This window comes from Acomys russatus, chromosome 32, assembly GCF_903995435.1.
Source record: "Acomys russatus chromosome 32, mAcoRus1.1, whole genome shotgun sequence".
Taxonomy (NCBI): Eukaryota; Metazoa; Chordata; class Mammalia; order Rodentia; family Muridae; genus Acomys; species Acomys russatus.
In genome coordinates, this window is record NC_067168.1 from 46,513,949 (window position 1) to 46,529,187 (window position 15,239).

Here is a 15,239-nt window from a genome sequence, read left to right on the forward strand (position 1 = left end):
CACGTGGTGGGAACTCTGTGCGCTGCCGAGCAGTGAGGCCAGCTAATTGTGGAGTTCCGCTCTGCGCAGATGCCCCGGGGCCACTGGTTTAGCACACGGATGAGGCTGCACGCAAAGAGGGTTTATTTCAACAGGAGCTGGCTGTTTATTCCATGCAGGGAGCATGGTTACAGAGCATGCAGCATGGGACGCCCCTGGGAGGCATCGTGGGGCAATGCTGCAGGCACAAGGCAGAACCAAAAGCCAAACACCGCTATTAAAGGCCAGCGGCTGCCTCCCAGTTACCAGTGGATAGTCAGCTTACTCAACGGCTTCAAACATGACACAGAGCCGGCCTTGCAGAGACCAGCTACAATCGAATGGCTTGGGGCGGGGAAGAGCGCAAAAACAAAACAGAGCGATCGCAGCTTCTACATTTCTGAGAATCCTGTTGTCGCCACGGTGGGTTTTACCACACAGTATTGTACGATAGTAAAGATAACCCAGGAACCACACAACACAGAGCAAACCAAGGGCACGGGGCGTGTCCTCGGCACCTAGGCCTTGCCAAGACCCTGCAAGACCCTTCTGCTCTCCCAGCAGCTCTAGGGGCATTATCCTGGCGTTTGCTTAGTGTATAACTTGTGGGTTCCACCGCGTGGGTCTCAGGGATAAAACCCAGGTTGTCAGCCCTGGCAGCGAGCACCTGCACCTGCTGAGCCATCTTGGCAGCCTTGTATCCCCCTTTGGAGGTGGAAAGCTTGTACTAATTTGTGGAACGCCATCGCTCGTAAAGGTCACCAGGGAAGCCAGTGCAACCGCAGCTGAATGCGTGATGCTCAGAGCTGACCCAGAGGACTCTGACCACGCCACCTCTCCTGCTCGATGGCCTGACCCTCATGCGGAATGTGAGATGAGATGACAGGGCTTTCCGAGAGACCTGGCTCTGTGCAGCTGCGCTGTCAGCCCTGCGGTGGCAAGGGACAGGTAGACCAGTGGGATCTTGATAAGTGGATTTCAACAAGTGCGACACTGAAGATTAGCTGCAGACCATGGCACCTCAGCTGTAAGTGGTCCCTTGTCACCCTAAGTTCACGATGGAACTATCTGGGGAAAGGCGCATTTCTAGAGGGGAACCATGTGGAAATCATTCCTTTCTCAGGAGAATCACATAACAAAAGGCTTTCGGTCTAACCCTGGGGGAGTACACTAGAATAACTCCTTCATGTGAAGGGTGTTCCCATCTTCCCTCAGAGTCCACAGACATCGGTTCAGGATCCTCAAAGGCTTCTGAAACCTGCAGATGCTACGGTGAGTGGAAGGGCCCAGGGTCTGCATATATACCCTGACACCCCCTTGATTGGACTCCGGGTTCCCTCTGGGACACCTATAGGATCAAACACAATGTAAACATGATGCAAATCACTGCTGTGCTGTAGGAGGAGGAAGAGAAGACAGTCTGTGCGGGTTCATGGAGACAGGGTCTTCTCTACAAGTGATTTCAGCTCAGGGTTGCCTGGATCCAAGGTTGCAGAACGGGCCGGGCCGAGCTTCAGGCTGACTGAGCTCACCTCATTCTGTGTTATAAAGGAATCCCCAACACCCAGCCCCCGCGTTTACCTCAACCAAACACTAACTTAGGCCAGGGAGACAAAGGTTTCACAGGACAAAGCTCGGCTGTCATGTCCTTGGATATATGCTAATCCCAACTGCGGTATAAATTGTAAATAAAACCAATTGCATTCCATGAAATAAGGACTAAGACTTGCAGGTGTGACACCAGGCACGGGATCTGTACAGAGCCTGATACCTGAAACCTTCTTACCAATAAATGGTGTCCACCTCGCTCACCACAGTAAAATAGCACTGGGTAAAATCCATGGCTACACACAGAGACAAGACCACGGAGGCACTAGAAGCAAACAAAGGTGACTGTGTCTGATTATGTCTGCATCTCAGATGGGAGGACCCATGAAAAAACAGACAGAAAGTCCCCAAAGCGTAAAGGACACAGACACATTTACCTGTAAGACAGGCTCTGCTTGTGATGAAAATACCTATGAAGTAAAAAATAGCAAGGAAAGAATGAAAGAGTACATGTGTTGTGGCAAAAATATGTACTTACTGATATTCAAAGATGCTATAGCAAGGCAGACAACACCGAAAGAGTGGGCAGTGGTCACAGCAAACAGACTTAAGTAACCATGCTATAATTTGCCAGAAGTAACCATGGCAACACCTGTGATTCCCCCACATACACAGGAAGGCAGAGGCAGGCAGAGCTCTGTGAGTAGGTGCCGAGCCCAGTCTACATATCCAATTCCAGGCCAGCTAGGCTACACAGGGAACCCCCAGCCCCCTCTCAACAACAACAAAACAACAGCAAATCAACCCACAGAAGAATCTTTCCTTCACTCACAAGGAAACGCAAGACTCCCCAGACACTCAGATACCACATGTCTGAGCAGCAGAAGTCAAAGGAGTCCAGGAAACTTGGGACTGGTACAAATGCCACGGGGATGAAAACTGCCCTGCACCTTGTGGGGACGGCAGACAAAAGCTAAACATCCCATCTGGTAGCCCCAACTTCAGGAGTGTGCTCTGGGATTGTGTAATACTGTTTTGTAAGTGCATCCAATGAGTCAACCTCACTTGGAATCTAGTTCTCAAACAGGAGCAACCGGAAGCTGTGCGTGGTCCCGGGAGGGACTCTGGCTGGCGCGGCTCTGGTGTGTTCACACAGGTCATCAAAAACTCGTATTTATGAGGGAGGGAGAAATGCGCTGAAGGCCTGCAACTGCACCGTGACCTGCTCTGGAAAGGGCACATGTGCCTCCGTGACAGATGCAATCAGAGGGCACGGTGTTGTAAGGTTTCTGTTATGCTTACTGGGTGCATGGGATACATGTGCAGAACATACACACACATGTAAGTTTCTGACTTAACAGAGAACAGGAGCACATAAGCCACACATGGCAGCTCGGTGTGGTGGGGTTCATGCCTATAATTCTAGGACTTGGGTGGTGTAAGAGAGGGCCCACCCTAAGTTCCAGGCTAGCCTGGGCTACAGAGTAAGGCTATCTCAAAAAGCAACAACATGGGACAGAGAGATGGCTCGGTGGGTAAAAGCACTTGCTGCTCCTGCAGAGGAGCTGAGTTCAATTCCAGTACCTATGCAAGGCTCACCAGACTGTAACTTCACCATCAGGGTACCTCTGCACATGCGCATGTACACACACACACACACACACACACACACACACACACACACGAACAATAGCTCTTTAACAATCACCCAAACACATGCTACACACTCAAGATACCTAGAGGCAAGAGCAGCGCACAGCACGGGAAAGGACACTGACCTCCGCCTATACATGCAGGGCACACGCTGTCCTAACATGGACATGCATGGCCGCCTGTTATCCCTGACTTAGACTCGGTGCCTCTGCCTGGCATACTGGTCTGAAGTGACTTCAGAACAGGAGCCCGCAGGACAAAGGGCACTCAGCACTTCAACAGCCAATTAATTCCTCTCCATCCCGCTGAGAAGTTAGGGAAACCGAGTTAAACACCAAACTCCCCGTATTTGCAGTGTTTCTGCACAGAGGCTTCTGTAACGGCCACGGCCTCCGCACATCAAACAGCTGTGAGGTTCATTTACATGAAGCATGAGTTCCCTATTTTTGCCTCAAGAGAAGCTTTAGTTATGAGCTAGCCATAATTACAGAAACAGTTCTGAGTTGAAAAACATTTCCCCTCCAAACTATGCATACATGAAGAAAGTTAGGCAGGAAGAGTCTGTGGAGGTGTCCATAATTAAGTGCCTCTGAAGACAGGCATCTGCCTGCTGCCGTGGACGTGTGTCGCCCTGATGGAAGAAGGGATCAGGAAAAGGTGGTGCCCTCTGCCCGTGGCTTCTGTCCCTGAGGCCAGCTCCCTCCCAAGGACAGATCAGGGCTTTGGGAACTTAGCAGCCAAGCACAGTTTAGCTAAGCCAACAGAAAATGAAGATGCCCGCTGCAAGCTGCTCACAGGCTTGAGTGCTCTGACCACCCTGTGGCGTTTTCTGGGAGCCTGTGCTTGTGATGGCCAGTGCTGCCTGTTACCTGAACAGGTCTGGGGTCCCCTTGGAGATAGGCGTCCGGCACAGTCATGATTAGACTAGTGTATGGCCACGTTGCCTCCATAGCGATGAAGCAGAGCTGAGGCGTGCTTGGCTCACTTCCTTCCCTTTCAGGAGCAAAGGCCATGGCATGGTACCACCCAGGATGAGCCAGGGCCTTCCAGCATCAGTTAACCACAGTCAGTCAGCCAAGCTAATCCCTCACGGATACAGGCATAGACCAACTTAATCATGGCAATCCTCAATGGGCGTGGCCGCAGACTAGCCTATCGGGACAACCCCTGACCGACATGGTCATACACGAGCCTAATGAGTGTGCTTGACTCCCTCTCCAAGTTGACTCCAGACCTGACTCTTATCTCCTGGGGCAGTGGCAATCCTGCAGCCTCACCATGGTGCAAGTGTGCAAGCCATCAGAAAACAACGTCTGCTTTTCTTGGGCCTTGCAGAACAGAGAGGGTGACTGACATTAGCCACGTGTCATCAGGCACAGCTGCTCTGAGCAGGCTCCTGCTGGCCTGTGATGGACCACCATCTTGGACGTACAAACTACTCCGGAGTCAGCGTCCCCACGGCTGCAGCGTGGACAGAGGCAGCCAGCTCGGCTAACATCGCTTGGCCTCAGCTCGGTTATCAGGAAAGCAGCTGAGCTTGGCTCTAGAGACCACTGTTACCCAGGAAGCTGCCAGTGACAGGAACCTCAGTTCTGAGCCCTCAGGCTGGTCCTCGGCAGGTGCGGGGACTCCCCTGTGCCTTCCTCAGGTGAGGTACAGGCTGCCTTGACGACACAAGCAGCTCATGTCTGGGCAAGCTGATGGGTGCCTGAGCAGCTTAGGTGTTTCTAGGTGGCAGCTAAGAACTCCATCTCTCCACATCCAAGGCTTAACACACTTGCTTCAGATGCAGAGGGAGCCTTTGTGCACTAGGACTGTGGCGGCCTGTGTGTGTGTGTATTCATCCTAAAGGATGCTGGACACTGCCCATTGCTAAAACATGCTGATTTTAAGGGCTGTGTGATGGGTCAGCAGGTAAAGGAGCTGAGTCTGACTCCCAGGACCCACATATAGAGAGAGGGCTGACCTCTGCAAGCTGTCCTCTGCCTCCACATCTGTATTTGGACATGTGTTCATACACACATGCGCACAACATAATTAAACAAATGTAAACAATGCTTATTCTAACTAAAGATTAAATTATATGCAATCTTTCAATTATTTTCCAGGCGTGGTGGTATAGGCCTGTAACCTCAGCACTCAGGGAGGCAGAGACAGGTAGATCTCCGTGAGTTCAAGGCCAGCCAGGACTACAAAGCGAGTTCAGGTCAGCCAAGGCTACACAGAGAAACCCTGTCTCAGGAAACAAAAATAAAAACAAAACAAAAAAAACAACCAAACGAAAACAACCCCCAAGCCCTTTTAATTATATGTATTTCTAAAAACTATACATTTAATTAGCATATGATAACACCCTGGTATTTTTTTAATCTCATATCAGACTATTTTCCCACATTGATAAGTATGCTTTGAAAATTATATTCAGTACTATAGAAGTCTACCTTAAAACTAGAATTTAGGGCCAGAGAGATGGCTTACTGGGGGACAGCACTTGCCACACAGGCTGACAATCTGAGCTAGAGTCTCCATCAAAAGCCTTATGGAGCCAATGGGTAGCTGATTACCCACACAGGGGTAGGGACTTCTGCGGAACTCTCACATGCACTCTGGTGCCCACGATGTGGTCACTGCCCCTTGGCAAGACCGCCTTGTGGACACACAGAAGACGGGGATGCAGGCTAACCCTGATGAGACCTGATAGGCTGAGGCCAGATGGTGGGGGAGGAGGGAGGGGAATAGGGTGGAAGAGGGAGGGAGGGTGGGAATGGGATGATAAGATCAAGGGGATAACAATCGGGATGTAATCTGAATAAATTATAGTAAATAAAATATGCATTTAAAAAGAGCCCAAAGCAGTGGCCTTGAATCTGCAATCCTCCCCTGGTGGACGGGAGCAGACACAGGAGACCTGGCAGAGTTGTTCAAGGGCCAGTTAGCCGAGAATCCAAGCACAGCATCAGAAGTGGGCGAGGCTGAGGACACTCCCTAAGTCTCCCTCTGACCCCCTCACACATGTTCACACACAAATAAAAAAAAAAGGTAAAGACCAGAATGAGTTTCTGACTGAGCAATCTCCAAGGTATTAAGGCTTCTGAAGGTAGAAACAGTGTCACGGGTTTGTGTATTTACACAGGTAGCCCCACACTGCGGACTCTTTCCCATGTACTCTCCCTTCTGAACGTGGGATTAAAGGCAGGGGAAATTTGAAAGCTTCTGACATGTGCCTATTTACATTTTAACTTGACAATTAAGAGTCCATAATCAGTTTCCAACTCCAAAGACTGAAAGGTAAAAACCCCTGCTTATTGTTTTATTTAATTTAATTTCCTTCATTACTTAATGAGCTTAGGTACACTTGGCAAAGCTAGCACAGAGAAGTATTTTGTTACTGTGCTTTTCCCTGCTGGAGCTAAGCCCAGGGCCTTACGGTCGACAAGACTTCAGCATGGAGCCGCAGCCCGGTCCACACAGCTGTGTTTTTGCTGTGAAACTGCCCACCTCTCCTTGGTCTATTTCTACTGGTTTGAACCACTTTCTGATCTCAGTGAGCAGAACCTCAGTTCTGCCTCCCCCTCCCCACAAGCCCACGGCTCATCATTCGTGACCAAGATGGAAGATATGTAAACAGAAAAGTCAGGGTGCAGGTCTGACCCCAGCCTTTCAACCCTGCACGTGCGGGCAAGGGATTCAGGCTACATCCTCACGGAGGCTGTAGGACCCCAAGCAGAACTCCTCAGACATACTTACTCTTGTGCTTTTAAATCAAGGCCTGTCCACCACAGAGAATGTTTAAGCATGCCCTGTGTCTCTCAGACCCAGCTCCTCTGTCCCTCTCACCCCGGTTTCCTCAATGTGTCCCTCTGCCCACTCTAGTGTTCAGACACCTCCTTTAGGAGGAGGAGGAGGAAGAGGAGGAGGAGGAGGAGGAGGAGGAGGAAGGCTTCCAAGAAAGCTCGCTTCTTCAGACTCAAAAGGCCCTTCTGAAAGGTTTTATAGCTGGCAACAGTTTCTGGGAAAGTTTCTGCAGACCTGTCTGTAACTTTGGCAGAGCTGTGGGAATCCAGCTGTCTTGGCTGTCACCTGTGCTGGCCTGGGCTCTCTGGAGATGCAGCTGCCTTTGAGCCACTTATGCTACGGTAGAAAACCCCGACTACCTCACTGCTCCCTGGTTGCATTCGGGTGCAGTCGCCTCTGTGGTCTTCCCTAGGTGTCCTATAAGGGTGAACAGACATTTCTCCCCAGGAAAAGTCCCAAAGCACAAGGCACTAGTACTTGGAAGGGACGCTGCTGCACTGTGGGTCGTCCATGGGTGAGAAGCACTCATTCTCTGGGATCTGACCTCAGGACATTTTATCTCATATCTCCTTAGCTTAGATCAGAGTGCCCCCGCCAAGAACAAGATGCTGTTTAAAAGCTACACTGTAAGCCAGGCAGGTGGTGGCGCAGCCTTTAATCCCAGCACTCGGGAGGCAGAGGCAGGCAGATCTCTGTGAGTTCTAGGCCAGCCTGGTCTACGGAGCGAGTTCCAGGACAGCCAAGGCTACACAGAGAAACTCTGACTTGAAGAACCAAAACCAAAACCAAAAAAGCTATATTGTAACACACCACTAAAAAAGATCCATAGAGTCATGGGAGGAAGCACACCTATACTTTTGGAAACTTCCTTTCTTAAAGCAACCCATGTCTAAACACCAACTGTCACGTCTGGGTCTCTCCCTGGAGAAGAGGCTGACAGTGTGTGGCACCTGTGGCGCATTCAGGATGCTATGGCCACAGACAGAGGTACCCACAGTCAATGCTCAGAGCGCCTGGGCTCACCACGGTTGCTGGGACACTGGGGTTGCTGCTTTGTTTTTACAGATTGCAAGGGCAGCAATCTGGAAGCACACGCATCCCTGGTCAGTGCTGTTGTGTCCTCTCTTGTCAATCAGAGGTGACAGTGGTTTCAGAGATATAAACTACCCAGCAGATGCTACGGCAGACACTGGAGAGGAGGTGACTCTGGGATGCTGAGCTGGGCGGTTGCCAGCAGTCCCCATGGCCTACCCTCTGAGGAGGGGACAGCAGGGAGGTGCATGGCTTCCCTCAGTCACAGTGTGAAGACACACTGTATTATCCTCCCTTTCCCAGGCCCCAAGATGGAACAGAGAGATATGGCCTCTGCATCTAGCAGGGGAGGCAGAGAAACCAATGTTCTCACATAGGGGTGCCATATGGGAAATGGGGAAACCCTTGAAACAGTGAACTGTGTGTCGAGTACAACATACAAAGGAGCCCAGACATTTTCATACAAAGGGGACTTAGAGTCATGAGGCTGTGGCACTAGACCAAGGGTTGATGCTCTCTTTATGCCTCTCACTGGGCTTCTGTACGCTGTGCCCATGAGCAGCCGTAGGCTGGGAACACCGCATGGACGTCTAGAGAGAAAGAATGCGTGCACTTTACGCTGCAGCTCTGAGGGTTGCTGGGTACAGGCACTGAAACGGCACCACAGCTGATCTGGCAACTGAGGCAGCAGAGAGTGAGGAGGAAGGCAAAACCTACAGAGTGGATCGCTGGACGCAGGCTGACTCTCAAGCCAGAGGGAGCCACAGAGGGCAAGTCTACCCCACCACTCAGAATGACTTCCAGGGACCCTGAGAAGGGCAGTGTGTGCCTATGACAGTCTACCTGTACAGTCAGCAGGTAGCGCTGTGTCACCTGGATCTCACAAGAGGGGTGTTTGGGGGAGTGACAGCTCTTACTGTGCTGCACAACTCTCGCTGTCTGTTGTTAACCTCTTACATCTCCCTTAGTTATGCCTGACTTATCCCAGGGCTGAACAAGCAGGGAAAACACAATACTGTCGAAGTGTCTTGACTTACAGAAGCGTTACATCTAAATAAACACGTAGTATATTGAAAATGTTAAGTTTAAATGCATTTAACACGCTTCATCCACCAAACGGCACAGCTCACAATGCAAAGCCCTGTGTGGGTTGTTTCCTCCTACAATGGGCGGCCAAAGGCAGCTGTGGCTCAGCGCCATGCCCAATATAAAAGGAAATCACCGTACTGCATACTGCTCGCCCCGCGAGAGACCGCTTCTAAAATCCCACATATGCCGTTGTATAGCTGATGGGTGGCGGCCGGGCCAGTCTGTAAGAACCACCTCACTTGTGAGTTCATGTAGGGTTTCAAGCATCCCCAAGGGTCTTAGAACATTCACCTCAGGCAAGGAGGCGCCACTCTCTTCAAGAAATCTCTTGAGGGAGTGTCTACTTTCCCTGGGCCACATTTGGAAAGAGCCTCCAAAGTACCAAGTTCATTCTCTTGCCTTTGGGTAAAATGTCCCCAAATCCATCCAAGTCCATTTTTTCTTTGCCGTAGGAAAGCAACCGGCTTCTTCTCCGGTAGCCCATTACACTTTTAAACAGCCTTTGTGAAACTGATCTGCTCTTGGTATGTGCCCTACTGAGATGCTCAGTGACTTTATGACCATTTTCCTTCACTTTATGCAAAGCTATAAATGTTCGTCTTTTCCAGAAAAGACACAGGACAACACTCTTGTCATAGGCCGCTGCCGAAGCTGAAGGCTGCAGGAAGAAAGCCTGGCACACACAGATTAGGCGAATGCCCACCAACCCACTAGAGTCAGCATCTCAGAGAGTGGAATCCCTCAGGGGGCAGCGCTGTCCTGTAGTAACCCACACATGCCCAGCACAGGCCCAGGCGCCAGTACTGTGGTCTCAGGGGTGGTGTCTGCATGGGAAGACTTTATCAGCAGGTGACCAGAGCTGAGCAAGTGACTGTGCATGCAGTCTGTGTCCAGAAGAAAATCTGTAAAGTAGAGGTGACAAAGGAGGGGGCTCTAACGCAGCGTCACTGAGCTGGGCGCCACTGCCTGCTCCTCTTGTTAGACCTCGGAGACAGAGTCCCTCACCTGAGATCACTGGCTGGGTGGCCCTGTCCCTTGCCAGTTCTACCCTCGAGCCACAAATGGCTCCTAGTCAAGTAAGGAACTCTTGTCACGTTAGCCAGAGGCTTGTCATATACTCCTCACATACCCCAGTGCAAGCGAACGCATGCCATTGGCCGACCTGTGCAGACACGGGCCATTGTAAGTGGTTCACTGTGATGTATAAAGGAACTTAAGATAAATAGGGAAGGTGCTGCTGTAGCAGCCTCTGCCTCATCCTCAGAACTTTCTGGAAGCCTGAGGCGCTGGAGGGTAGAGATGCAGGAGATCAGACTCTGCAGGCAGTGCAGGTGTGATAGGCCGGGTGGGCCACACCTGCCCACTTCAAAGATCTACAAAGACTTCGGGAACTGCAGGCTGAAATAAAGGCTTACAGAGAACAGCTCACAACATGAAACGTGGCCTGTCTTCTGCAGTCATGCTCAGGGCCTTTCAGCTCTGGGTCTGCTCTGCTCCAGAGTGAGGTGTCATCACAGCCTGTTTATGTGTTAGACTTGGTCACTCCAGACACACACCTGTCGAACGGACAATTCTGAAAGAGGCAGATTTCTAGAAGAGGAGGCGGCACTGCCCGTGCTCCCACCCTGAGACAATGAAGTCGAGAGGTCCCAGCAACTGTGGCAAGCAGCGCTGGCAAACAGGGTGCCTGTGAGGCTGCAGCCTGCATTCTGAAGGCAACTCTTCATCATTTCCAGTCCCTAATTACCTCTGTGAGGAACTGGGTATGACTGCATTCAGGAGTGTAAGACAACCTCTTCATCACCCTAAACAAAAATGCTTTGTGAGCTGGCGGTAGCATTTTCTTTTGCTGCATTTGTCACTGTCCTCTCTGCAGCACCTTTCCCGAACCCTCCGCTGTCTTCTCATGGAAGCCTCTCACTTAACAACAATACCAGAGAACACAGAGCAGCCTTCCAGCGCATGTGTCCCCGCCACCCGACTCTTGCTGTACGATCGAGTTTAGGGTTTTGAGGGTTCAAAGCTAAGCCAGAAGCCAGTGCGAACCTTGGTGAGGAACACATGGGTTTTGAGATCAAACAGTTAAGCTCTCAAGTTCTGTGTTTCTAGATTCAAAAGCTCCAGGGGCCTCTTTGTAAAGGTGGGTCCCGCATCACAGGAGAGGCCGGATAAAGACAGATCCTTGCTGAGGCAGAAAGAGAACGTCACTATCGCCAGCACTGGCCACACCACCTGCTGCTCCTGGAGCCACATCCAGCTGACTGAGCGTCCCCAGACACCTCATGACCTAATTGCCATTGGCGGAACCAACCAGTGAGGTCACACACTGCTATGTAATGCCTGCCGCCCCTCCCGGTCCTGCTAAGCACAGAGCTGGGCTGAGGCGATGCCCACCGACACAGTGCAATGACGTCTTCCCTTATTGCTGTGGCTCCAGAGGAACCTGTAGGGTTGTTTTTGTCCGTCTGTTTATTTGTTTTGTTGACGGAAAGGGCAGGTCTCCCTCTGTGACCCGGTCGGTCTGGGACTTGCTGCATAGCCCAGGCTGAAGTCAAGTCCCTAGCACTCTTCCTGCCTCGGCCTCCTGAGCTGAGATTACAGGCGACCACACATAGCCGCACCTTAGCTTCCTGGATGCAATCAGACCTACACAACTATTCGCCCAAACTGCATTTGTGGTCCCTGAACCACAGGGCAGAAAACATCAAATGTCAGCTGTCCTGACCTCACCAATGAGCTGCCAGCCTCACAGAGGCAGGGGCCAGAGGAACATGGCCCTTGTCTGGTTCTGGAGGCACAAACAGGCCTCATTTTCACCGGCCTTTCTGAAGCTTTTTGCTTTCTATGAGGTTTATGGCATTTCACCAATGGACACTCGGCTGGCTGCTGGCTGACGGGGAGGCCTTGTCTCCCTGTCTGGCCTCTCTCTCAGTTTGGCTGAAACCACTGAGCTGGTCAAAACTCCAGGCTTGCACTGGTCTCAGCTAGAAACCCAGTGGCCTTGTGTAATCCTGCTTATTTGCATCCTTGCACAGTCAAGACAGAAGCTGCCCTGGGCCTGTGTCTGTACCTCTCTATCTCTGTGGTGTCCTGTATAACTGAATTTATCCTTTATTATGGGAATGCATCACATTTTTATCACACTTTTTTTTTTTTTTTTTTTTTTTGAGACAGGGTTTCTCTGTGTAGCCTTGGCTGTCCTGGACTCACTTTGTAGACTAGGCTAGCCTAGAACTCACAGCGATCCACCTGCCTCTGCCTCCCTAGTGCTGGGATTAAAGGTGTATGCCACCACACACCACACCCGGCCCCCACACTTTCATTAAGAAATTGGATTTGATTCTGCCTGATTTATTTATTAATTCTGTCTGTCTGTCTCTCTCTGTGTGTATCTATCTACCTATCTATCCTCTTGAAACAGGGTCTTGCTGTGTGGCTCTAGCTGGCCTCATCCTCGCTGCTGCACATCTACCACCCAGGAGCTCAGTTAACACACGTCTCTCTGCTGCACATCTACCACCCAGGAGCTCAGTTAACACACGTACACCATTTTACTTTGATATTAAATATTATCTTAATGAATGATAAGCCACCTGGTTTTAAAATCAAGTATAAATTTAGTATTTTTTCATAACAAATGACCTTCTGGAAGCTCCTTTGGCTTCAGTTTTGAAGATAGTTAAAAATAATAGGAATGCAAGCTTTATTGAAATCCAGATAAAATAGCTTCAGTCTCAGCATTTCTGAAAAAGCACACAGGACAGCCCTCACACAGGACAGCCCTCACACAGGACAGCCCTCACACAGGACAGCCCTCACACGGGAGAGCCCTCACACGGGAGAGCCCTCACGTGGGACAGCCCTCACGCGGGAGAGCCCTCACGCGGGACAGCCCTCACGCGGGACAGCCCTCACGCGGGACAGCCCTCACGCGGGACAGCCCTCACGCGGGAGAGCCCTCACGCGGGACAGCCCTCACACGGGACAGCCCTCACACGGGACAGCCCCCACACGGGACAGCCCTCACACGGGACAGCCCTCACACGGGACAGCCCTCACACAGGTGAGCTCTTACCAGTGGGATAAGCAGGCTGATGACGTCTGTGAGTGGTTTGTTGAACAGCAGCAGGTTCTCTGCAGCCTGTGTGTCTCCTCTGGAGCCTGACTTCTGAGCCTGCAACAAAAGAAAAGAAAACTACCAGGAGTCCGGGTGGTTAGTAAGTTTGGCAGCACCAGGCAGGTGGACTCGGACAGTAGATGATAGGGCTGCCCTGGTCCCCAAGTGCTGAAAAGATAGAGGCCCCAGAAGAGACACTGCTTTGTGACAATGTGACAACAGCGCAGACCTGGAGAGCCCTACACAACACAACCAGGATGCTGCTACAGGCCGGGTGAGAGGGATCCTGTGTTTGCTACCTTCTGCATCTCACTGCTGCTATAAAATATCTGAAAAGAGCAACTCTGTGGGGCGTGGTACCTTGTGAGCTCAAGGCCAGCCTGGTGCATAGAACATTCCAGGCCTGCCAGGGCTACTTGGTAAGACCTTATTTCAAAATAAACAAACAACTGCAAGGCAGAGGAATGACTGTGGGGAGGAAGGAATTATTCTGGCCACACTTTGAGTCCAGTACAAGGTGTGGGGGTCAGAGGTGCTTTCAACTGTGGGGATAGGAGCCTGAGGCTGTCTGCATCTGGGTGGATCAGGAACAGACAGAAATGAAAGCTAGGCTAGAAAGCCTCAGCGCTGCCTCCAGTAACCCACTTCCTCCAGTGAGGCTCCACCTCCTAAATGTTCCACAACCTTCCCAAACAGTGCCACCAGGTGGGGACCACATGTTCAGACGTGTGCACCCAGGGTGGACAGTTCTTATTCTAACTGCACACATTCTATACCGTGGGGGTGGGGGGAACGCTGAGTGCTGTGTCTTCCCAGCCAACTCGAGACTCCACGCTCCTGGCCCAGCTTTCTAAGGGAGAAAACTGAAGTATACAAAATCTTAATTTGGGTGATGGCCAGAGAGCTGGCTCAGTGCTTCTTACATAAACATAAGGGGCCTAAATTCAGATCCCAGCACTCAGATGAAAAGCCAGACGTGGCTATGGGGAGGAGGCAGGAGGCTAATGAGGCTCGCTGGCCTCCATCTTAGCTCCAGGCTTACAGAATGGCTTCAAGGAAGGAAACAGAGTGAAGGAGCCAACCTTCTCCTGCCTGTGAGTGTACCTGAGTACATGTGCACCATAGACCACACACATACACACACAGACACGGCATTCACACACACACACATGCACGCACAAACACATACACATAGATGCACGTACGCGCACACAAACACACGCACGCACGCACACACATGTACACACACACACGCACACAGGCACGGCATTCACACACAGAGACGCACATACACAGAGGCAGGGCATTCACATCCCCAAAAAGTTTGGGGGGAAAAGGAAACTTTAATTTGGTTATCTAAAGTCACATAATAAGTAACAATGGCAAAGGTCACACCAAGGTCAAACAAAGGCCACTTAATGTCATACCACTCACGTATTCTGGGTGTTTCTATGCACACCTACACACACACCAGATGGATCTTCAATGGCATCCACATGCTCAAGTAACACCCAGGTATCTCCCAACCACTGCTGCGTGACTAGGATCCGGGTACAGTTAGTTCCCCACTCCCTGGGACACTATCTTGGTTACTTTCTTGTTGCTATAAAAATATAGGGCAAAGCAGCCTAAGGAAAAAGGCCTTCATTCTGGCTCAGAGTTCAAGGGGACCATCTCCTGAGGCTGGGAAGTGAGGACGGCAGGAGCCTGAGGAAGCTTTTAAGATGCATCCACAGTCAGGAAGCAGAGCACCATGATGCTCGAATGCTCGCCTCCACAGGTGGGATCCTGGCCCCGTCAACATAGTCAGGAAGCAGAGCACCATGATGCTTACATGTTTGCCTTCATAGGTGGGATCCTGGCCCAGTCAACACATTCAGGAAGCAGAGCACCATGATGCACACATATTTGCCCCCACAGGTGGGATCCTAGCCCAGTCAGCACAGTCAGGAAGCAGAGCGCCATGATGCTCACATGCTCACCTCCA

The 15,239-nt window shown here is 51.1% G+C and overlaps 1 protein-coding gene across 1 annotated transcript in view; it reads right to left on the reverse strand.

The window, feature by feature from the left end:
• The window catches only part of Ulk4 (unc-51 like kinase 4), a 280,600-nt gene that overhangs the window by 96,276 nt on the left and 169,085 nt on the right, over positions 1–15,239 (reverse strand). Inside the window, exon 33 of the mRNA XM_051140405.1 lies at positions 13,211–13,309. Coding sequence (XP_050996362.1) covers positions 13,211–13,309 — 99 coding nt within the window. The remainder of the gene's footprint in view (positions 1–13,210; positions 13,310–15,239) is intronic.